We start from the raw sequence: 24,310 nt of genomic DNA, 5'->3' as shown, positions 1-24,310 counted from the left end.
CCTCCTGCTGAAGAAAGCACATGCACAGGCCCGTCTGAAGTTTGCCAATAAACACCTGAATGATTCCGAGGAGAACTGGGTGTAAGTGTTGTGTTCAGATGGGACCAAACCCAGTATTGACTATTTCCTTTGTCAAACATGGAGGTAGAAACATTACGCAGTGGGGGGGGGGGGGGGGTGTTTTTCTGCTAAGGGGACAGGACAACTTCACTGCATCAAAGGAACAATGGATGTGTCCATGTAATGTCAGATCTTGGGTAAAAACCGAATTTTCACAGCCTGGGGTTTGAAAATGGGTTATTGATGGGTATCCCAGCATGACAATGGCCCAAAACACATGGCAACAAAGGAGTGGCTCAAAAAGAAACACATTAAAGGGGTACTCTGGTGAAAAAAAAAAAAAAAACAATTGGTGCTTGAAAGTTCAACAGATTTGTAAATTATTTCTATTTAAAAATCTTAATCCTTCCAGTAGTTATCAGCTGCTGTATACTACAAAGGAAGTTATTTTCTTTTTGAATTTCTTTTCTGTCACGACCACAGTGCTCTCTGCTGACACCTCTGGCTGTGTAAGGAACTGACTGGAGCGGGAGCAAATCCCCATAGCAAACCTCTCCTGCTCTGGACAGTTCATGAGACAGACAGAGGTGTCAGCAGAGAGCACTGTGGTCAGACAGAAAAGAAATTTAAAAACAAAAGAACTTCCTCTGTAGTATACAGCAGCTGATTTTACAAGTAATTTACAAATCTGTTTAACTTTTTGGCACCAGTCTATATTTAAAAAAAAATTTCAAACATCAGCCTCAAAACCTTAAAGCGGTACTCCGGTGCAAAACAAATGTTTTCAAATATATTTAAAAATCTTAATCGTTTCAGTACTTATCAGCTGCTGTATGCTCCAGAGGAAGTTGTATAGTTCTTTCCAGTCTGACCACAGAGCTCTCTGCTGACACCTCTGTCCGTGCCAGGAACTGTCCAGAGTAGAAGCAAATCCCAATAGCAAATCTCTCCTGCTCTGGACAGTTCCTAACATGGACAGAGGTGTCAGCAGAGAGTACTGTGATCAGACTGGAAAGAACTATACAACTTCCTCTGGAGCATACAGCAGCTGACAAGTAATTAAAATAGAAGTAATTTATATATCTGTTTATCTTTCTAGCATCGGTTTATTTCAAAACATTTGTTTCCCACTTGTTTTCCACAGGAGTACCCCTCTAAGTCTGAGGGTTCGGGGTTTTGTATTGCAGGGGAACTGGTGCAGCATGAGCAAAGTCTTGGAGATAGGAGAGGTTGAGATTATAGAAGATCTTAGTCTTAGATCATTAGCAGAGCGGAGAGAACATGTAGGATTGTAGACAGAGGTGAGGGATTAGTAGGGAGGTGCAGCACTGGGGGGAGCTTTGTGGGTGAGATTGAGTATTTTGGGGGAGATTTATCAAAACCTGTGCAAAGAAAAATCTGTCCATTTGCCCATAGCAACCAATCAGATCGCTTCTTTCTTTTTTGATCAGGACTCTGCAAAGTGAAAGAAGCGATCTGATTGGTTGCTATGGGCAACTCAGCAACTTTTCCTCTGCACAGGTTTTGATAAATCTTCCCCTTTGTACTTTATTCTGGACTGAATGGGTAACCAATGTAGTGACTGGCACGGGGGGGGGGGGGGGGGGGAGACATTGGTGTAATGGCTGGAGAGGAAGAGGAGTCTGACTGCCTGAACTGGAGAGAATTTACAGAAGAGGAGGCCTATTAGTAAAGAGTTACTAAAGGAATCAAATCATTGTTGCCCGGGGCAACACCAGTTACTCAGCTAGTACTATATCAACAAGCCCTTAGTATTTGCCAAACAGGGAGCCTCCAGCTGTTGCAAAACCAAGCTCCCAGCATGCCCGTACAGCCAACGGCTGTCCGGGTGTACTGGGAGTTGTAGTTTTGCAACAGCTGGAGACACCCTGGTTAGGAAACACTAGCCTAGAGCACTATGGTAGGCTGTCTGGGCATGCTGGAAGTTGTAGTTTTGCAACAGCTGGAGGCACCCTGGTTGGGAAACACTAGCCTAGAGCACTGTGGTAGGCTGTCTGGGCATGCTGGAAGTTGTAGTTTTGCAACAGCTGGAGGCATCCTGGTTGGGAAACACTAGCCTAGAGCACTGTGGTAGGCTGTCCGGGTATACTGGGAGTTGTAGTTTTGCAACAGCTGGAGACACCCTGGTTGAGAAACACTAGCCTAGAGCACTGTGGTAGGCTGTCTGGGCATGCTGGAAGTTGTAGTTTTGCAACAGCTGGAGGCACCCTGGTTGGGAAACACTAGCCTAGAGCACTATGGTAGGCTGTCCGGGTATACTGGGAGTTGTAGTTTTGCAACAGCTGGAGGCACACTCGTTAGGGAAACATTGTCTTACTGGGCATGCTGGGAGTTGTAGTCTTGCAACAGTTACAGAGTAACAGGTTGGAGGACACTTAATTAAAGGGTGATTTTGCTACAGAAGATGACTGTCACAGGGATAAGGCATTCTTTTTTTTTCTTTAATTAGTGGGGGTCTTACTGCTAGGACCCCAACCAGCTATAACAAATACAAGGATTCGCTGCTATAGCGCCCCCTTCGGTGTTTCCCCACACAGCAGCAGGGGACAGTATCACCCTGCCCGGTGATCGGAGGCTGCGGACATCCGATCACACCACGCATCGGCCACGCGGGGCTCAGACCACGCACACCTCTCCCCCCGCAGTCACACAATCACTTCCACCGTAAACGCTACACATGCGCACACTGCCGCGCAGGAAGATGACGTCACCTCGCGTCGTGCTTAAGTTTCCATTGCGCATGCGCGTTACCCTCTTTTCCGGTGGTGAACATGGCGGGGACAGAGTGAGTAGATCATGTCCTCTGGAGAATCCGCCGTCATCCTCCCGTCCTCGGGGTTTCTCACGCCGTCTGTTCAGACTCAGATGCCAGAGACAATGGAGAATAGTCTGTGTGTGTTATTGATGGAGATCAGTGCGTTCTGGGCTCAGGATTGGCGGCGCTGTCTGAACTCTACCCTAGGCGGCTGTGCTGCGGCCTGGTGCTGGCGGAACCCTGCTGTTTCCTAGTGTAGAGTGCCGAGTCCTGGACGTGTATGTGACTGTTAACGTGGGTCCTAGTGTGTGTGTGTGTGTGCAGTGTCCTATAGGTCCTAGTGTGTGTGTAGTGTCCTATAGGTCCTAGTGTGTGTGTAGTGTCCTATAGGTCCTAGTGTGTGTGCAGTGTCCTATAGGTCCTAGTATAGGTGTGTGCAGTGTCCTATAGGTCCTAGTATAGGTGTGTGCAGTGTCCTATAGGTCCTAGTGTGTGTGTATATGTATATATATATGTGTGTGCAGTGTCTTTTAGGTCCTAGTATAGATCAGTGTTTCCAATCCAGGGTGCCTACGGTTGTCCCGGCATGCTGGGAGTTGTAGATTTGCAACAGCTGGAGGCACCCTGGCTGGGAAACACTGATCTATATTGATACTAGGACCTATGACACTACATTCACTTATATATATATATATATATACTAGTACCTATGACACTGTACACTAGTTTTGCAACAGCTGGAGGCACCCTAGTTGGGAAACAGTTATATAGATCTTAGTGTGGTGCCCTATAGGTCTAGTGCTTGTATGTACAGTACCTGTAAGTCTTAGTTTGCATACAGCGCCATATAGATCCTACTGTTTGTATTGCCCAATAGGTTCTCAATGTAGATCTTAGTGTGTACAGTGTTGTATAGATCTAGTGCATGGATGTACAGTACCCTGTATGTCTGAGTGTGTACAGCGCCTTATAGGTCTAAGTTTGTGTGTACGATAACCTATGTATAATCATCAAATATAGCTATTAGTGCATGTGTGCAGTGCGCTATAGGTCCTGGTACATCCATGTGTATTGCCCTAGTCAGGCACAGGTAACCTTCGGCACTGCAGATGTTTTGGACTAAATCTCCCACAGCCAAAATGCTGACAAAGCATCATGGGAGTTGTAGTCCAAAACATTGCAGTGCCAAAGGTTTCCTGTCCTATCTTCATATATAGATCATGGTGTAGCAGGTCCTTGTGTCTAATGTTATCTGTCGTTTCCATGAAGGCTCCTGGTATGTGCAGTATATGTCCTCTCAAGTAGTATAGATCAGGGCTTACCACAGGCAGTAGTGCAGTCTGCTTTGTTTTTAGTATTGTATCCTGTTATGGACAGGGACATGTGTTCTGATTTCTGCCTACCGGATTATAATGCACTGCAGATTATGTTGGTGCCATGTAAAGTCCTTATCTGTTCTGCCCCCACCCCAACCTGTGGCTCTCTAGCTGTCACAAACCTACAGTTCCCATTATCCCCTGACAGCTGAAGGCTTTCTTAGACCCTTAGAAGGGGTCATCTCAGTAGTGGCCGGCGTCCATAGTCTTCATTAGGGATGGGACATTAGTGGGCAAATTATAGTTACAACTGTTTGTTCTTCTGTTGCAGAGGAAAACAGACGAAAAAGCTCCCATCCGTTCCAGAAAGCCTCCTCAAGAGGCGAAAGGCCTTTGCGGCTGCCAAGGCCCAAAGGATCAAGAAGATCCTTAAAGACAAGAGGGTAAGGGGCGTCCTGTCTTGTGCTGTATCTATTGGGGTGTAAGTAGCACCTGAGGGTTAGGTGTAATGTCTGTGCCCTACAGTATAGGTTTCTGCTATTTTTCAGGTCCGTAAAGAGAAAAGAAAGATCATCTACAAGAGGGCGGAGAGCTACTACAAGGAGTACAGGCAGCTGTACAGAAAGGAGATCCGTCTGGCAAGAATGGGCCGTAAAGCTGGAAACTACTATGTCCCCGCCGAGCCCAAATTGGCTTTTGTCATAAGAATTCGCGGGTGAGATTACCTATCAGTTTTGTGTGGACGTGTTGTCTGGTTAAAGCTCTTGTGCTGGGAAAAGGTATAAATGTGATTTGGTGACCTAAATATTAAAAGAATGTTGATGGAGCTCATAACATCTAATCACCTATCCACATCATAGGGGTTAAGTGTCTGTCTGATCGCGGGGCTTCCGGCTGCTGGGACCCCCACAATTTCCTGCATGGAGCCATCTCTACTCTGTAAGGCAGTGTTTCCCAAGCAGGGTGCCTCCAGCTGTTGCAAAACTACAACTCCCAGCCTTTGGCTGTCAAAGCATTTTGAGAGTTTGTTTTGCAACAGCTGGAGGTAACCTGGTTGGGAAACTGGGTTAATATTTTGCCAAGAGTGATCAACATATAAAAAGGTCTTGTATCTGACAGTGCCCATTTAAAGGAAATCTGTCATCAGAATCACCTATTACACAGGCTTGTAGTGCGGGTGATCCTGATTAAAACGCTCCTTACCTGGTTAAAAATGGTTCAGCGCTTCTTCAGATATCTATATTTTTAGTTTTCTGTTATTCCCTGGCTTGGAACTCAGTGGGAGGTGTTATCATCTGGGACTCGGCCACACGTCATTCTAGCTGGGCGGAGCGGCCGCCCGGCTCATGAATATTCATGAACTTATCCTCCTGTTCTAACTCCTTTTTCTCGGTCTGGTGGGGAGGGCCACGCATGCGCCGCGTTCCGTACACCCAAAAGCGGCGTTCTCCCCCCGGCTTCACTCAAGCTGCGGCCCTATACAAATAAGAAGACCGGCTGCATGAGTGAAAAGCTGGGGGTGGGAGGAAGGAAGGGACGGAGGGTGTATTTATTCACAAACAGACCGAGAAAGAAGAATTAGTCCAGGAGGATAAGGTCATGAATATTCATGAGCCGGGCGGCAGCTCCGCCCAGCTAGAATGACGTGTGGCCGAGTCCCAGATGATAACACCTCCCACTGAGTCCCAAGCCAGGGAATAACAGAAAACTAAAAATATAGATATCTGAAGAACCACTGAACCACTAAAGACTGTTCAGTGACTTAATGTCATGTGACAAACGCATGTGGACGTTTATGAATGTCCAGAAGTGCCTCCTGAGGTATGACGCGCGCTCAGCAGGAGAGTGCGCATCATACCCGGTGGGTCCCAGTTGCTGTAAGCAACCAGGATCCGTGGCTAATGCCCAACATTGCTGATCGGGCTGATGTCCGGCATTAACTCTTTAGACCCGGCGATCAAAGTTGATCGCTGCGTCTAAAGTGAAAGTAAAAGCTTCCCGGCTGATTGGGACAATCGCGGTAAAATCGCAATGTCCAGGGCAGCTAGGACGCAGCAGAAGAGTCCCTTACCTGCCTCCTGCGCGTCCGATCGGTGATTGATTGCTCCAAGCCTGAACACTGATCACTGCCATTGCATTCAATGGCAGGGATCAGTGTACTGAATCAATGTACTGAATGTTATAGCCCCCAATGGGGGGCTATAACATTGCAAAAAAAGGGAATAAAGATAATTTAATCCCTTCCCTAATAAAATTTAGCATCATCCCCCTTTTCCCAAAAACTATGTAAAAATAAACATGTATTGCCGCGTGCGTAAATGTCCGAACTATAAAATATATATCTTTAATTAAACCGCACGGTTAACGGCGTATGCGCAAAACAATTCCAAAGTCCAAAATAGGGTATTTTTGGTCACTTTTTATACCATAAAAAATTAATAAAAAGCGATCAAAAAGTCCGATCAATACAAAAAAGGTACCGATAAAAAGTTCAGATCACGGCACAAGAAATGATCCCTCATACCGCCCTGTACATGGAAAAATAAAAAAAGGGTCAAAATAGGACAACTTTAAACATATACATTTATGGACCTACAGAATAAACCTACAGAATAAAGAGAAAGGTGTCATTTTTACAGAAAAATTAACTGTGTAGAAACGGAAGCACCCTAAAATTACAAAATGGCATTTTTTTCTTCCATTTTGTCGCACAATGATTTTTTTTCATTACAAAGTAGAATTGGTGGCGCAAAAAATAAGCAATCATATGGATTTTTAGGTGCAAAATTGAGTTTTTTTATTTTTAGAAGGTGATGAGGAAAAAAACGAAAATGCAAAAACTGAAACCCTCCATCCTTAAGGGGTTAAACTAGTATCTCTTTAAAATGTCTGTGCGTTTCGGAGTAAAGCCCATAGGCCCAAATTTATTAAACACTGAGAGAAAAACATTATTTTCCCACAGCAACCAAGCGCTGTGATTGGCTGCTGTGGGAAAATCTCTCTCTACTTTTTCTCAGTTTGGTAAATCTGGGCCGTTGTCGGCATCTGGCTCCCTGCTCCTGTTACGCTGCTCGTGGTTTGTATTGTACAGCAATGAGGCCTTGCTTGGTACCTTCGTAAATGTTCAGTTTTGCCATAAAGTTTACATTAGTGAACGGATCTATCAGAATCCTGCTTGTGACACAAGATGTGTATTTTTCTCTCCTAGTATCAATGGTGTCAGCCCAAAGGTGCGTAAGGTGTTGCAACTCCTCCGTCTGCGCCAGATTTTCAATGGCAGCTTTGTGAAACTCAACAAGACTTCTATCAATATGCTCAGGTTGATCGAGCCCTACATTGCCTGGGGGTAAGTGACACAGTCGCCAGCTTGTGACACATATCTAATGTTCACCTTAAAGGGGTTGCCCCATTTCATCACTTTGCCTTCTCGACCACCTTGGGCCTGTTTACAGTAGGGCAGTGCTTTGCAACCAGTTTGCCTCCAGCTATTGCAAAACTACAACTCCCAGCATGCCCGGACAGCCAACGGCTGTCCGGGCGGGCTGGGAGTTGTAGTTTTGCAACAGCTGGAGGCATGCTGATTGGGAAGCACTGCAGTAAGGGGGTGGTTAAAAAAACAAAAAACTGAAAGGATTCTGTTCATCAATGTAGATAGGGGCAGATTTTAAAATCATGAGAAATTGCACTGGAAACTATTTGTTCTCTGAAACTTTCTAGATTCATACATGTTCATATTATATAATGTAATATTGTAATTTGTGTTTTGTAGTTATCCCAACCTGAAATCAGTGAAAGAGTTAATCTACAAGCGTGGTTTCCTGAAGATCAATAAACAGCGTATCCCTCTGACTGATAACTCTCTCATTGAGAATCACCTTGGTATGTTGTACTTTTAAGGAATTTTGTCATCAGATAAATATATTTTTGGGGACAAGCGGTCCTCATCTGGTTTGCATCCGGTCCCCTTTCTTGTGTCTGATTAGACCGGTTTCTAGAGTCTTACATGCACGTTTTGTATTACTATGGACACAAGTCCTTTCCTCACCGCGTTTCTGATGCGCTTGTTATGCTGCTTTTGAAATCTGCCTTAGAATGGACGTATATTTCGGCCATTATTTCCTTACCAGGTGCCTCCAGCTGTTGCAAAACTTCAACTCCCAGGAGGCCCAGACAGCCTTTCGCAGTCCGGGCATGCTAGGAGTTGTAGTTTTGCAATAGCTGGAGTCTTCCTTTTTGGAAAACACTTATTTAGCGCAAGACCAGGTGCAAAACTGCTCCCCCCCTGTAAATGTGCGTGGGAATGATTACCTGTCTATCACCAAATAAGTGCATTAGTAGTGGTGTAACTGGCTCCTAAAATCCAGTGTTCTATGCATGTTCTATGATAGTTGCTTTTTCACTTGTGCCTACATCAGCTCTAAAGTTGTATGTAGACTTTTGACTTGTCGTCTTAAAGGGGTACTCCGGGGGAAAACATTTTATTTATTTATTTATCTTTTAAATCAACTGGTGCCAAATAGTTACAGTATTGTAAATTACTTCTATTAAAGACATTTTTATCCTTTCAGAACTTATTAGCTGCTGAATACTACAGAGGAAATTCTTTTATTTTTGGATTTCTTTTCTGTCTGACCACAGTGCTCTCTGCTAACACCTCTCCCCGTGTCAGGAACTGTCCAGAGCAGCATTATGTATGCTATGGGGAGTTTCTCCTACTCTGGACAGTTCCTGACATGGACAGGTGTCGGCAGAGAAGAATTTTAATAGAAGAATTTACAAATCTGTTAAACTTTTTGGCACTGTTGTACCCTTTAAATGGATGACTACAGTTTTGGCAGATCTACTAGACTTGTTTTAAAATGGCTTAGTCTACATTGAGCATTTCTTTAAATTGAGGGTCTTTCCTTTAGGCAAGAGTGGCATCATCTGTGTCGAAGATCTGATCCATGAGATCTACACAGTTGGCAAAAACTTCAAAGCCGCAAACAACTTCCTCTGGCCCTTCAAGCTGTCCTCCCCCAGGGGTGGTATGAAGAAGAAAACTACACACTTCGTGGAAGGTGGTGATGCAGGAAACAGGGAGGACCAGATCAACAGATTGATAAGGAGGATGAACTAAGGTAATTGCCAAATATATTCATTTTTAAATAGACTGCTTAAAACTGGCATCTGTGTTTTTGTGGCTGTGCTGATATAGCTGTTATAAAGGTTTCCCATAGGATTGGCAAATCAATAGCTGATCGGCGTCAGAAATAGAGTATTCTGTTGGTGCTGACACTGTATAACTGTAGAGAAGCTCCTATTGTAGTGAATGGGAGCGGTTCTGCAGTTACCCAGTGCCAGCAGTGTATAGACCAGTGTTTCCCAACCAGGGTGACTCTAGGTGTTTAAAAACTACAACTCCCAGCATGCCTGGACAGCCTTTGGCTTTCGAGGCATGCTGGGAGTTGTAGTTTTGCAACACCTGGAGGCACCTTGGTTGGAAAACACTGGTATAGAGCAATGAATAGGTCATCAATAGATTTAGGCCAGGAAACCCTTTAAGAGCATGTGCCCTCCATGCATCTCTATGGGAAAGCCCAGAGATACAGCTCTTTGGTATCTCCGGCTCCCCCATAGAGATACATGAGAGGCATGCCAGCCGCAGCTTCGTGCAGGGGTTGGCACACTTCCTTCCTTTTGAAAGAGCCGGTGTGGCGTGCAGGTGACGGCTGGGGACTGATTCCCAGCAATATAGAACTTATTCCCCATCCTCTGCATAGGGGATGCGTTTTACTGCACCACCGTACTCCTTTAACCCCTTAAGGACCAAGGACTTACCGGTACGTCCTTGGTCCTGCTCTCCCGATATAACGCGGGGTTACACAGTAACCCCGCGTCATATCACGGCGGGCCCGGCGTCATAGTGAAGCCGGGACCCGCCTCTAATAGCGTGCAGCGCTGATCACGGAGCCGCGCGCTATTAACCCTTTAGCCGTGCGCTCAGAGCTGAAAGTGAAAAGTGAAAGTGGCCGGCTAGCTCAGTCGGGCTGTTCGGGATAGCCTCCTCGCTGTCCGATCGCCGAATGACTGTTCAGTGCCTGAGATCCAGGCATGAGCAGTTATGCGGCAGAATCGTTGATCACTGGTTTCTTATGAGAAACCAGTGATCATTGATGAGCAGTGTGTGCAGTGTTATAGGACCCTATGGGAGCTATAACACTGCAAAAAAAGTGAATAAAGATCATTTAACTCCTCCCCTATTAAGTTTGAATCACCCCCCTTATCCAATAAAAAAAAAAACAGTGTAAATAAAAAACATATGTGGTATCACCGCGTGCAGAAATGTGCGGTCAATGGAGTGCGCGCAAAAAAATTCCAAAGTGCAAAATAGTGCATTTTTGGTCACTTTTTATATCATTTAAAAATGAATAAAAAGCGATCAATAAGTCCTATCAATGCTAAAATGGTACTGTTAAAAACTTCAGATCACGGCGCAAAAAATGAGCGCTCATACCGCCCCATACACGGAAAAATAAAAAAGTTATAGGGGTCAGAAGATGACAATTTTAAACGTATTAATTTTCCTGCATGTAGATATGATTTTTTCCAGAAGTGCGACCAAATCAAACCTACATAAGTAGGGAATCATTTTAATCGTATGGACCTACAGAATAAAGAGAAGGTTTAATTTTTACCAAAAAATCTACTACGTAGAAACGGAAGCCCCCAAAATTACAAAACGGCGTTTTTTTTTACAATTTTGTCGCACGATGATTTTTTTCCGTTTCACCGTAGATTTTGGGGCAAAATGACTGACGTCATTACAAAGTAGAATTGGTGGCGCAAAAAATAAGCCATCATATGGATTTTTAGGTGCAAAATTGAAATAGTTATGATTTTTTAAAGGCAAGGAGCAAAAAACGAAAATGCAAAAACTGAAAACCCCCGGTCCTTAAGGGGTTAAGGTGATCATATATTGTCGGCTAGAACGACTTCTCGTGACCCTCTTTCCCCAATACAAGCTTGAAGTGTTTTGGATTCTTCTAGTAGTGACTTCTCACATGACAGCACAAGGGCATGCCTGATATCTGCCATTAAGGGAGATTTGTTACACTATTCACCTTATTAGCTGGTCCTTCCAAAATCTGCAGGTCTAGATGACATTTTTTTCATACATGGCAAATTTTTTATGAATTTTCTTCATTTTGGGTGTTGTCTCCATCGAGCCTGTGTGAAGGTGCATAGATGGATGGCTTGTTCAAATCTAATACTGTACTAAAACCACATGAACCATAGGTCACTGGATACCTCTTTGTAAGGATGTAAGAATTTCCAGAGGCAGCATGCAACAAAAACTTATGTAATGTAGATAATACCATTATATGTATATTTGTAATATACCTTGGTTAAAAATGTTGTTTCTTGTCCCTGCAGCTATTGCATGTGTGTCTATGAGGAGTCCAAATACAGGAAGGGAGGGCAGGGCATTCAGCGCAGGGATGTGGAATTCCTGGCGCCCGGGACATGCATTTCCGGGCGCCGGGCAGGTGAATTTTTCCGGCCCTTAGTCCTGCTTCAGGAAAGCAGGGCTGGACCTGACCAGCACGGCGGTGCTCAGTAGTCTGTATGGAGAGCGGGCTCCAGACTCCTTCCCGCTCCATACTCTGCAACCCCCGGCTGTTCTGTTCTCAGTAGCTGGGGCCACTGCTAATAGCCTAAAAGTCTAATACAGTGTAAAATAATCATTTTATTTTTTATTTTTTTACAAAAGTTTAAAAGACAAACATTAACCCCTTCCATGTTAAAAGTTCAAATCGCCCCCTTTTCCTATATAGAAACATGTAAACATAATAAAAATAAAATATTTAGTATTGTGTGTACATGTAAAAAAAATACCAAACCACAGAATTGCAATTTTTATAATATCCCAGAAAAAAAGTAAAAAAGATTAGAAAGTCAGATCAATACCAAAATGGTACCAATATAAAAAGCCATAATGGCACAAAAATGAGCCCTCATACAGCCTAGTATGCGGAGAAAAAAAAAAAGCTACAGGTGTCAAAAAAAAGGAAATAAAAAAAAAAATTGAAAGTTCAGCTTTTTTTTTTTTTAATTAAACATGACAAACTACAAATCTGGTATTGCTGTAATCATGTCGGCCTAAAGTATCAAAATTAGAGATGAGCGAACTTACAGTAAATTTGATTTGTCACGAACTTCTCGGTTCAGCAGTTGATGACTTATCCTGCATAAATTAGTTCAGCTTTCAGGTGCTTCGGTGGGCTGGAAAAGGTGGATACAGTCCTAGGAAAGAGTCTCCAGCCACCGGAGCACCTGAAAGCTGAACTAATTTATGCAGGATAAAGTCAGCAACTGCTGAGCCGAGAAGTTTGTGACAAATCGAATTTACTGTAAGTTCGCTAATCTCTAATCAAAATAACAGATTAGCTCAACCACAAGGTAAATGGCGTAGAAAAGAGAACCACCAATTCTGCAAAATTATTTTAATTTTTATATTTTTTGGTTCGAAGAATGTTATTGAAAAATGAAGGTATCATTATAGTAGGTAGTTATGGCTATTATAGGGCGAGGAGGAAAAACGAGTGTAAAAGCAAAAATTGGACCGGACAAGTGGATCGTCATGAGGGACAGGTAGATTTTGCTCCGTTTTAGTCCCGTGGACAAGTCATTTATTACATTTCCACAGCCCTGCAGGGCTCTGTGCAGTAAGATAAAGCAGGACAGTGTGCACTGAGGCTCTATCACATGCTCCTGACTCATACATTAGGATGATTGACAAGCCAGGAGTCTGCACAGATCCCTGCTTCTCCTTTCCTCACTTCCTGTTTTTGGACTCATCATAGAGACACAGACAATGGCTGCAGGGACAGAATCACCCAAAATATACACCATTTTTAATCAATGTAGATTACAAATATACATATAATGGTTTTATCTACATTATATAAAAAAAACTTTAACAGGTACTTTAAAGGTTTCTCAAGACCTTGTATTCTGGTTCTTATTCAGTCACCTTATTTTGGTCAAGTGTTTCCCAACCAGGGTGCCTCCAGCTGTTGCAAAACTACAACTCCCAGCAACTCCGCAAGCAGAAATTCAGAACTGTGAATGGGAGTGCGGAATCCCATAGAAGTCTATGGGCTTTAATTTGAGGTGGAAATTCCGCTGTGTGAATAGACCCTAAGGCAGTTTCCCAACCAGGGTGCCTTCAGCTGTTGCAAAACTCCCAGCATGCCTGGACATCTTTGGCTGCCCAGGCATGCTGGGAGTTGTAGTTTTGCAACAGCTGGAGGCGCCCTGGTTGGGAAACACTTTTCTGATCACTTCATAAACTGGATTGCTGCCAGCATGTGGGGAAAGCTGCTAAAATGTATAATCTTGGAGGGTTGAACATGAGTGTTCAGGAATCAGTTGTATGGGGACTTTATTATACACTATTCATGCTGCTGTGTGGTGGTTTTTAGGGGGTGTATGAGCATATAGCTATTAGAGATGAGCGAACTTACAGTAAATTCGATTTGTCACGAACTTCTCGGCTCGGCAGTTGATGACTTTTCCTGCATAAATTAGTTCAGCTTTCAGGTGCTCCGGTGGGCTGGAAAAGGTGGATACAGTCCTAGGAAAGATTCTCCTAGGACTGTATCCACCTTTTCCAGCCCACAGGAGCACCTGAAAGCTGAACTAATTTATGCAGGAAAAGTCATCAACTGCCGAGCAGAGAAGTTCGTGACGAATCAAATTTACTGTAAGTTCGCTCATCTCTAATAGCTATCACTTCACATCTGGGTCCAGACCAGGAAAACTAAAAATGCCCACCCTTGAACTCGCTGGCATCGCAGAGGTGAAGACCCCCTATACATTGGGCACATATCACTGCAGTCAATCACTAGTTTCAGCAGCCAGGTGCAATACATAGATAAGGGTTTCCTAACAAGTGTCCGGGAATGCTGGGAGTTGTAGTTTTGAGAAAGCTGGAGGCACCCTGGTGGGGAAACACTGCCCCAAGGCATGATGCAGCTTCTGGACACATATAATTCATAAAGTTGCAGTCTAGGCTTAATGTTCTTGTACTATATACCCTATTTAATTGTATTTATTTATTTTTTTAGGTTTCCTATGGATGAATCTATCTGGTCAAGTAATAAAAGTCCATTTCCAAAACCTTCCTTGCTTTGTCATTTTTCTTATTCCTTCAGAATTGCTTGGCTTGTGACTAAATTCTTTTTAATGTATGTGAAGTACTATAAAATCTGCATATCATCCCTAAAAGTGTACATGGAAGTTTTGGTAAAGGGAAATATAACTTGTAACTTACACTCCACTTTTGAAGCTTGCATTTCCTCCCTTCAGCAAGTTTGCACAAAATGTCTAGTGGAGTTGAACGAAATTTTTTTTTTTTTTTTAAAGTTTCTTATAAATGCATCTAAACACTCAAAGGGGTACTTCCGTAGAACACTATTTTTTTTTTTTTTTTTTTTAATCAACTGGTGCTAGAAAGTTAAACAGATTTGTAAATTACAGACTTAATTACCTTCATAAACATTGCCAAGTCTGTCCCCAGGTTGTGTGTGATATTACAACTTTCCTCCATTTACTTCAATGGAACTGATCTGCAATACTAAACACAACCTGGAGACAGACTTGGTGCTGTTTTGTTGTAGCACATCTTTGAGAAAAATGGATTTATGCAAAAGTTGACTAGTTATAAGGCTGGATTCACATGGCAGAATTTCTGTACTGAATTCTGCATGAAACTACACAACAATGGGATTCTGCTGTGCCGTTGACACATCATTTCTGCTGCAAGAATTCAATTGAAGTGAATGGGCTATAAATTCATGCAAAATTCAGTGCAGATTCTGCCGTGTGAATCCGGCATAAGGCTGCATTCACACCAGGTTTTTGCAATACAGTTCCCGTATCAGGTTTGTGATAAAGGATTCCTCAAAACCGGACTAAGGCTGGGTTCACTTCACGTTATTCAACTACGGTTCCCGCATAAGTTTTAATTAGTGAAAACATATGGAATGGTATACATAGGCAAAGCATTGCAAACCGTATGCACCCTGATGCATACGGTTGCGTACGGTTTGCTTGCAATACGGTTTTTAACAGTATTTCAAACTGTTCAACCACGGTTTTGACTCTGGGTTAAAAACCGTATTGCAACCGCATACCTTTTTTCAATTTTTTTATTTATTTTATTACATGGATGTCAATGGGAAACACACATGTATACGGTTCCATACGGCGAAACCGTATGCTTTATTTCTTTGCATATGCGCATTTGCATACTAAAGTCCGCACCCAAGACCCCTCCCATTAAAAATGGACAGAATTTTCTAAAATGTGTTTTTTTTTAAATAAAAATAGACGGAACTGTTTGCACTTTTAAAAACAGTATACTATTTAAAAATGCATACGGTTTACTTTTTCCCATACTGTTCCATCTGTTTTTCCCCCATACAGTTTTTGATAGAAAAGGTATGCAGGAACCGTAGTTGAAAAAACGTGATGTGAACCCAGCCTAAACTATCAAAACGTGTACGAATTTTAACCTGTATACGGTTTAAAAAATTTATAGTAATAGTTAATAAGGTTGAAAAAAGACCAGAGTCAATCAAGTTCGACCTATAACCCTATGGAGTCCCTACTGAGTTGATCCAGAAGAAGGTAAAAATTCCTTCCCAACTCCAAATATGGCAGTCAGAATAAATCCCTGGATCAACGTTCTGTCCCTATAAATCTAGTATCAATAACATGTAATGTTGTTGTTCTCCAAAAATGCATCCAGACCCCTTTTGAATTCTTTTAAAGCGTTCCTAATGACCACCTCCTCCGGGAGAGAATTCCAGTCTCACTGTTCTTACAGTAAAGAACCCCTGTCTGTGCTGGTGTAGAAACCTTCTTTCCTCTAAACATAGTACTGGGTATAAACAGATTAGAGATGAGCGAACTTACAGTAAATTCGATTCGTCATGAACTTCTTGGCTCGGCGGTTGCTGACTTTTCCTGCATAAATTAGTTCAGCTTTCTGTTGGGCTGGGAAAGGTGGATACAGTCCTAGGAAAGAGTCTCCTAGGACTGTATCCACCTTTTCCAGCCCACAGGAGCACCTTAAAGCTGAACTAATTTATGCAGGAAGTCATCAACTGCCGAGCCGAGAAGTTTGTGACGAATTGAATTTACTGTAAGTTCGCTCATCTCTAAAGCAGATCATGGGAGAGATCTCTGTACGGTCCCCATACATATTTATACATAGTTATTAGATCTCCCCTAAGCCTTCTTTTTTCTAAACTAAACCCTAATTCTGATGATCTTTCTGGGTACTGTAGTCCTCCCATTCCCCGTATTACTCTGGTTGCCCGTCTTTGAACCCTCTCCAGCTCCACTATATCTTTCTTGTACACTGGTGCCCAGTACTGTACACAGTATTCCATGTGTGGTCTGACTAGTGATTTGTACAGCGGTAGAATTATTTCCTTGTCGTGGGCATCTTTACCCCTGTTGATGCATCCCATGATTTTATTTGCCTTGGCAGCAGCTGCCCGATACTGGTCACTACAGCTAAAGTTACTGTTAACTAAGACTCCTAAGTCCTTTTTTCATGTCAGTCGTCCCAAGTGTTCTCCCATTTAATACATAATCCCAGCCTGGATTTTTTTCCCCCATGTGCATTACCTTACATTTATCAGTGTTGAACCTCATCTGCCACTTCCCAGCCAAAACCTCCAACCTATCTAGATCCATTTGTAACAGTGCACTGTCCTCTATAGTGTTTACCGCTTTAGAGTTTAGTAACATTTGCAAAGATTGCTACTTTACTATTAAACCCCTCTACAAGGTCATTAATAAATATATTAAATAGAACAGGACCCAAGACTAACCCCCGTGGTACCCCACTAGTAACAGTCACCCAATCAGAATAAGTACCATTAATAACCACCCTCTGTTTCTTATCGCTGAGCCAGTTATTTACCCACTTACACACATTCTCCCCCAGCCCAATCCTTCCCATTTTATGCACCAACCTTTTATGTGGCACCGTATCAAATGCTTTGGAATAATCCAGATATACGACATCCAGCGATTTCCCCTGGTCCAGTCTGGAGCTCGCCGCCTCATAAAAGCTGATCTGGTTAGTTTGACAGGGCCGATCCCTCATAAATCCATGCTGATATGGAGTCATACATTTATTTTTATCAATATACTCCAAAAAAGCATCTTGGAAAACCCTCAAACAATTTACATACAACGGAGGTTAAACGAACAGGTCTATAATTCCCGGGGTCACCTTTTGACCCCATTTTAAATATTGGCACCACATTTGTCATGCGCCAGTCCTGGGGAACAGGCCCTGTTACTATAGAGTCCCTGAATATAAAAAATTAGGGGTCTGTCTATTACATAATTCCTTTAGAACATGGGGGTGAATGCCATCTGTACCTGTTGATTTGTTTATTTTGATTTTTTTTTTTGTAGATGGCACTGTACTTCCTGGGTTACACAGGTGACCTGTACTGGGGAGTTTACCTTATCACACTGTATTTCACCTGGAATTTCATTTTCCTGAGTGAATACAGTGGAGAAGAATTTGTTTCATATATTTGCTTTTTCCTGATCCCAGTTTATAATTTCTTTATCATTTTAAAGGGCCTGCACTTTCATTTTTAAACTTTTTGCTATTTATATAGTTGAACATTTTAGGGTTAGTTTTACTTTTTTTGCATTAAGTCTGTCTCTATTTTTGAGGCTTTTATCTGTTTTTTACATATTCTACAATTTTCTCTATAGCTTTTTAATGCTTCACTGCCATCCTATTTTAGTAGTTTACATGCTTTTATTTTTGTCATTTATTGCCCACTTAGCCGTTTTATTCATCCATATTGGTTTTATTTTATCCCTGACCCTTTTATTCCCATAAGGTATATATTTATTACAGTGAGAATTTAAGATATATGTAAGTCTCCCATTTAGTGTCAGTATTGTTCTTTTTGAGGACATTATCCAATTTTATATTGTTAAGGGCTTCTTTGAGTTGATCAAACTTTGCCTTCCTAAAGTTCATTGTTTTTGTGGCCCCTTGAGAGATTACCTTATTGAAGAACACGTTATAATGTATTATGATCACTATTTCCTAGGTGTCCTTCTACTTGCACATTAGTTAGGCTGGGTTCCCATTACGTTTTCCCCCATACAAGAGCGCATACAGCAAGGGAGAGCTAGAACCTTGCACTTCTGTATGTAATTCATTTCAATGAGCCGACTGCAGTGAAACGTTTGGTCGGCTAATTTTTGCCCCGTATGTGCTTTTTCCCTGCACCTAAAACCGTGGTCGATCACTCTTTTTCCTCCCTTTTTGGTTTAGTTCCAATACACACAATGGGAATAAACGTGTGTATAGCAAAACATGTGTTGCTGAAATCCTTTTCTGTGAGAAAAACTTCATTTTCTAGAAAAATTTCAGGGATGACAACATTTACGGCCATGACTGTATATTCCACACATTAGGCAGGTAGTTTCCCTATTAGGTAGGTATGTTCCAGAGTAATTAGTTCCTTATTAGGTAGCCCATCCCCCATAGGCATATACACCCTTAGGTAGGTAGACCAAGTAGGTTGGTAGCTATGTAGGTAAGCAGCCAGGTAGCTAAATAGAGGGTGGGCCAATTACATGGATACACCTTAATAAAATGGGAATGGTTGGTGATATTAACTTCCTGTTTGTGGCACATTAGTATATGTGAGGGGGGAAACTTTTCAAGATGGGTGGCCATTTTGAATCCAACTTTTGTTTTTTCAATAGGAAGAGGGTCATGTGACACATCAAACTTATTGGGAATTTCACAAGAAAAACAACGATGTGCTTGGTTTTATCGTAACTTTATTATTTCATGAGTTATTTACAAGTTTCTGACCACTGTAAAATGTCCTGCCCATTGTGTTGGATTGTCAATGCAACCCTCTTCTCCCACTGATAGTAACACCGCAGGAGAAATTTTGGCACAGGCTTCCAGTATCCGTACTTTCACGTGCTGCAGAATGGGCAAAACAAAAATTGAAAAAGGACCCTCAGTTTACGCAGAAGATTTTGTTCAGTGATGAGGCAAACTTTTATGTGAATGTTGAAGTTAACAAACAAAACCACTGCTATTGGTCTGACAGTAACCCACATTGGATAGATCCCTCCAAGACTGTTGGAACACAAAAAAGGAGATTTTTGTTTACTTACCGTAAAATCTCTTTCTCGGAGGATCCATTGGGGGACACAGACCGTGGGTGTATGCTGCTGTCTCTAGGAGGTGTGACACTATGGTAATAAAAAAAAGTCACCTCCTCCCAGCAGGATATACCCGCCTTCAGGCCCTGAGCTAATCCGTTTAAGTTCCAGAGCAATAGGAGGAGACCAACAGTTCAAAGAAAAACCCCAAACTGTCCGAGAACCAGAAGAAAAAAACAACTGAACACACCCTCGGACAGAGAACCAAAGGAAACCCCAAAAAGGGCGGGAGCTGTGTCCCCCAATGGATCCTCCGAGAAAGAGATTTTACGGTAAGTAAACAAAAATCTCATTCTCTATCGGCTCCATTGGGGGACACAGACCGTGGGACGTACCAAAGCTGTCCCTTGGGTGGGCAGATAAGTAGTCAGGCAGATGGCCGGTCCACTGCCGCCTGCAACACTTTACAACCCAGACTAGCATCAGCCGATGCGAAAGTATGAACTTGGTAGAACCTCGAGAAAGTGTGCAAATCTGCGAGGCCGAGGCTCTATTCTGGAGAGCCCAGGATGCCTCAACAGAACGGGTAGAATGAGCCACAACCCTGAAAGGAGGAATCTTCCCCTTACAGCGATAGGCTTCCGAAATGGCAGACCAAATCCAAATGGTGGCCTTGGAAGCAGGTTGACCCTTGCGACGACCTTCCGTAAGGACGAAAAAGGAATCACACTGACGAAATGAAGAAGTGATGGAGAGATAAGACCGAACAGCCCGAACTACATCCAGCTTGTGTAGTAAGCGCTCCTTAGGATGAGAAGGAGCAGGACAAAAAGACGGGAGGACAATGTCCTCATTGAGATGAAAGGCCGAAACCACCTTAGGCAAAAAGGAAGGATCTGGCCAGAAAACAACAATGTCCTGGTGGATCACCAGAAACGGAGAATGGCAGGAGAGAGCTGCCAATTCAGACACCCTCCGGATGGAGGTGATAGCAACAAGAAATGCCACTTTCCAAGAAAGGAGGCGGAGAGACACCTCTCTAAGGGGCTCAAAGGGTGCATCCTGGAGGGCACGCAGAACCAAATTCAAGTCCCAAGGGGGAGAGGGTGACCAATAAGGAGGAACAGCATGTGCCACTCCTTGAAGGAAGGTCTGGACATGAGAATTAGAAGCCAGGGGCCGCTGGAAAAGAATAGCAAGGGCTGAAACCTGACCTTTAAGGGAACTGAGAGACAACCCCAGTTCCAAACCCGACTGCAAAAAGGAGAAAAGACGGGGAACCGAGAAGGTTACAGGGCATAAGTCCTGAGCTTCACACCAATGAAAATAAGACTGCCAAGTACGGCGGTAAATTCTTGCGGAGGAGGGCTTACGAGCCCTGAGCATGGTGTGAATGACTTGGGAAGAGAACTCGCGGGCCCTCAAAACCGCGGTCTCAACCGCCACACCATCAAATGCAGCGACTGTAAATTGGGGTGGCAAAGAGGACCCTAAGAGAGCATGTCCGGACGGAGCGGAAGGCGCAGTGGAGCGTCGTCCAGGAGCCTGACTACATCTGCGTACCACGACCTTCGGGGACAATCTGGAGCTACCAGAATGGCGGGGACGTCCTCTGTTTTGAGCTTCCTCAGAACCCTGGGAAGGAGCAGAAAGGGAGGGAACAGATAGGGTAGGGCAAACCCCGCCCAAGGAAACACTAGGGCGTCTACGGCCAGAGCCTGAGGGTCCTGGTAATTGGACACAAAAGGAAGGATCTTCCGATTGTGCCGGGACGCGAAGAGGTCGCAGAGTTGTGCGAAGACCTCTGGATGTAGAGACCACTCGCCGGGGTCAGGTGAGGACCGACTGAGGAAGTCCGCTTCCCAGTTGAGCACTCCCGGAATGTGAATTGCCGAAATGGCCGGAACCTCGCTTTTCGCCTCGGCCATGCCGCCTTATCGATATATGTACGCCACGGCCGTGGCGTTGTCCGACTGGACGCGGACAGGACGGGACTGAAGCCGGGACTCCCAATGAAGAAGACAAGGAAGAATCGCCCGTAATTCCAATATGTTTATCGGAAGAAGGGTCTCTCGGGGAGACCAGAGTCCCTGAACCGTCCAATCCCTGAACACGCCGCCCCAGCCCGACAGGCTGGCATCCGTTGTAACTACCTGCCAGTGAAGGGGAAGAAATGATCGCCCTTGGAGAAGAAGGGGGGAGCGGAGCCACCAGAGCAGAGACTGACGGACCCTGCGAGGGAGAACAATCTGACGATCGAGGGACAGAGGAGACCTGTCCCATCGAGAGAGAAACGCCAGTTGAAGGGGGCGGTAGTTAAACTGGGCAAAGGGTACGGCCTCCATAGTTGCGACATAAGCGCCAGACGTTTGTCCGGCGGGAGGCAAATTCGGGCAGAGGCCGTATCGAAGCGAAGTCCCAAGAAGGTTAGAGATTGGGTAGGATAGAGGACTGACTTGTCCCGGTTGACCATCCACCCGAAGCGATCCAGAGTGTGGAGAGTTACATCCACATTCTCCAGAGTCTGGGCTCTGGTTGGAGCCTTGATGAGAAGATCGTCCAGGTAGGGTATCACCGAGACTCCCCTCTACCATAACAGGCCCATCACTGGCGCAAGGATCTTGGTAAAGACCCGAGGAGCCGTGGCCAGACCAAAGGGGAGGGCTACGAATTGAAAATGCCCCTCCAGAACCGCAAAGCGGAGGTACCTATGATGGCCTGAAATTATTGGCACATGGAGGTAGGCATCCTTGATGTCCACCGATGAAAGAAACTCCCCTTGTTCCAGGGACACCACCACCGAACGGAGAGATTCCATACGGAAGTGGCGGATAAGAAGATGACGGTTGAGATGCTTGAGATCTAGGATTGGTCGCACAAAACCGTCCTTCTTGGGAACCACAAAAAGATTGGAATAGAAACCCCGAAACCGTTCCCCTGGAGGAACGGGAACAATAACCCCCTGAAGAAGCAGAGACTGGAGAGCCTCTCGAAATTGCTTCGCCAGAGCAATCCCTCGGATTGGGCAATCCCTCGGAAGGGAGGCAAATTAGATTCGGTAACCATTGGACACCACGTCCCTGACCCAAGAGTCCTGAATGTGTGAGGTCCAGATGTCTCGAAAAAGTAAGAGGTGACCTCCCACCCGAGAAAAAAACGCGGGTGGGGGCCTAACTTCATGCAGAAGTGGGTTTGCGGTTGCCTGACTTGGGCGCAAAACGGCCGAACCGGTTGGAGTCCGACTTCCAAGACGGGCGCGCCCGGAACGTGGGAGCCTTCTTGTCCCGCGAAGGCGCCTGCCCGGATCCTTTGCTGGAGCCAAAGGTCCGAAAGGAAGAGGACTTCCATTGGGAAGTAGGACGAGCCTTATTTTGTGGCAACAAGGAACTCCTACCTCCCGTCGCCTCAGAGATAATCTTATCAAGGCGCTTGCCCAAAAGAAGGACACCCGTAAAAGGAAGCTCAGTGAGAGACCTTTTGGAAGCGTCATCCGCATTCCAAGCTTTAAGCCACATAGAGCGGCGGAGAGCCGCTAGGTGACCCACAGCAAAGGCAGAGCAACGGGCTGACTGCATGGAAGCTGCGCACAGGAAGTCCCCAGCTTTAGAACATTTGAGAGCCAGAGCAGATAGATCCTCTGGGGGGGATCCCGCTAAGATATCCTGATGGAGCTTTTGGCACCACTCCGACAGGGCTTTGGACACCCATGTCGAGGCGAAGATGGCCGAGAAGAAGCTGTAATGGCGCCCGCTCCTTGTCCCAAGCGCACATGTCAGCCCCATATAAGGCGCTGCCGGAGAAAGTGAAAGTAAGCCGTCGCTGAGAGCGCAATCGTACCAGCGCCACGGCTGTCAGCCGTTTATAAGGCCCTGCGGACATAGCCGCAAGTAACCACACACACACACACAGTGAAGTGCCCAATGTAAAACATAGATGACATGCCCCCTAAGATGCCACTGCTCCCCCAGAATAAAAATCCAGCCCCTGTATAAGCCAGCCCCATAACCTGAAAGGTGGGCCAAAAACAGGGTGTCTCCAGAGGTTGCAAGTCCGTACCTAAGAAGAAAAGGGGGGAAAGTACTTACCTCAGTCAGAAGAACTTACCTAATGGAGTCTTCAGTGAAGTCTTCAGTCAGCTTTAGTTACCTGCATCACGCCTGGCTGTTATGCGCGAGCAAGGCGAGCAGGGAAATTGGGGGAGCCGGACCCATGAGGTACCAACCCAGGCGCTGACCATTGGCGAGAGGGGGGGTGAACAGCGCATATACGCAATGTCTGTGCCCCCTTACTCGCAATGGGGAAACAGGGAACCGGAGACCCTGAGTCCCCACCTGAAAACAGGAAAGAAAAAGGAATAAAAAACTAACATGTCCCTATACTAGGAAAACAAAAAATCAGAAGACCTGGTCTGGAGAATTCCAGACCATGTCCACCTCCTTCAGACACTAAGCTTAAACTGATTAGCTCAGGGCCTGAGCCAGTATATCCTGCTGGAAGGAGCCGACTTTTTTTTAATTTTATTACCACAGTGTCACACCTCCTAGAGACATCAGCATACACCCATGGTCTGTGTCCCCCAATGGAGCCGATAGAGAAATTTATGGTATGGTGTGGTATATGGGGTACAAAGATAGTGGGGCCATTCTTCATCAATTGAAACCTCAAGGCCACTGGATGTGCAAAATTGCTACATGATGATGTGTTTCCCTGTTTATGCACTGAAGCTGGCACGTTCCCTGAGTTTTTCCAGCAAGATGGTGCACCTTCACATTATGGGTGTCAGGTCTGAGCATTCCTAGATGAATAGTTTCCTGGAAAGTGGATTGGTCATCGTGAGCCAGTTGAATGGCCTCCAAGGTCTCCCGATCTGACCTCCTTAGACTTTTATCTTTGGGGTCATCGGAAGGCAATTATCTATGCTGTGAAGATAAGAGAT

General features: G+C 44.5%; 1 protein-coding gene across 1 annotated transcript; it reads left to right on the top strand.

Moving 5' to 3' along the window:
* The first annotated feature begins 2,824 nt into the window (after positions 1-2,824).
* Positions 2,825-14,321, top strand: RPL7 (ribosomal protein L7). The gene is made up of 7 exons (XM_056522153.1): positions 2,825-2,866; positions 4,484-4,595; positions 4,701-4,867; positions 7,361-7,498; positions 7,922-8,031; positions 9,063-9,272; positions 14,265-14,321. Exons 1-6 carry the CDS (start codon positions 2,853-2,855, stop codon positions 9,269-9,271), a joined length of 750 nt encoding a protein of 249 aa, XP_056378128.1. The 5' UTR covers positions 2,825-2,852; the 3' UTR covers position 9,272; positions 14,265-14,321.
* The last annotated feature ends 9,989 nt before the right edge of the window (positions 14,322-24,310 follow it).

The sequence above is a fragment of the Hyla sarda genome, chromosome 5 (assembly GCF_029499605.1).
Source record: "Hyla sarda isolate aHylSar1 chromosome 5, aHylSar1.hap1, whole genome shotgun sequence".
Taxonomy (NCBI): Eukaryota; Metazoa; Chordata; class Amphibia; order Anura; family Hylidae; genus Hyla; species Hyla sarda.
This window is presented reverse-complemented; position numbering and strand designations above follow the sequence as displayed.

What these genes read in the sequence shown, in the direction of transcription:
- RPL7 (XM_056522153.1), top strand. An exon ending in AGATCCTTAAAGACAAGAGG is followed by an intron (nt 4,596 to 4,700) that starts GTAAGGGGCGTC and finishes GCTATTTTTCAG; the next exon opens with GTCCGTAAAGAGAAAAGAAA. An exon ending in TCTCATTGAGAATCACCTTG is followed by an intron (nt 8,032 to 9,062) that starts GTATGTTGTACT and finishes TCTTTCCTTTAG; the next exon opens with GCAAGAGTGGCATCATCTGT.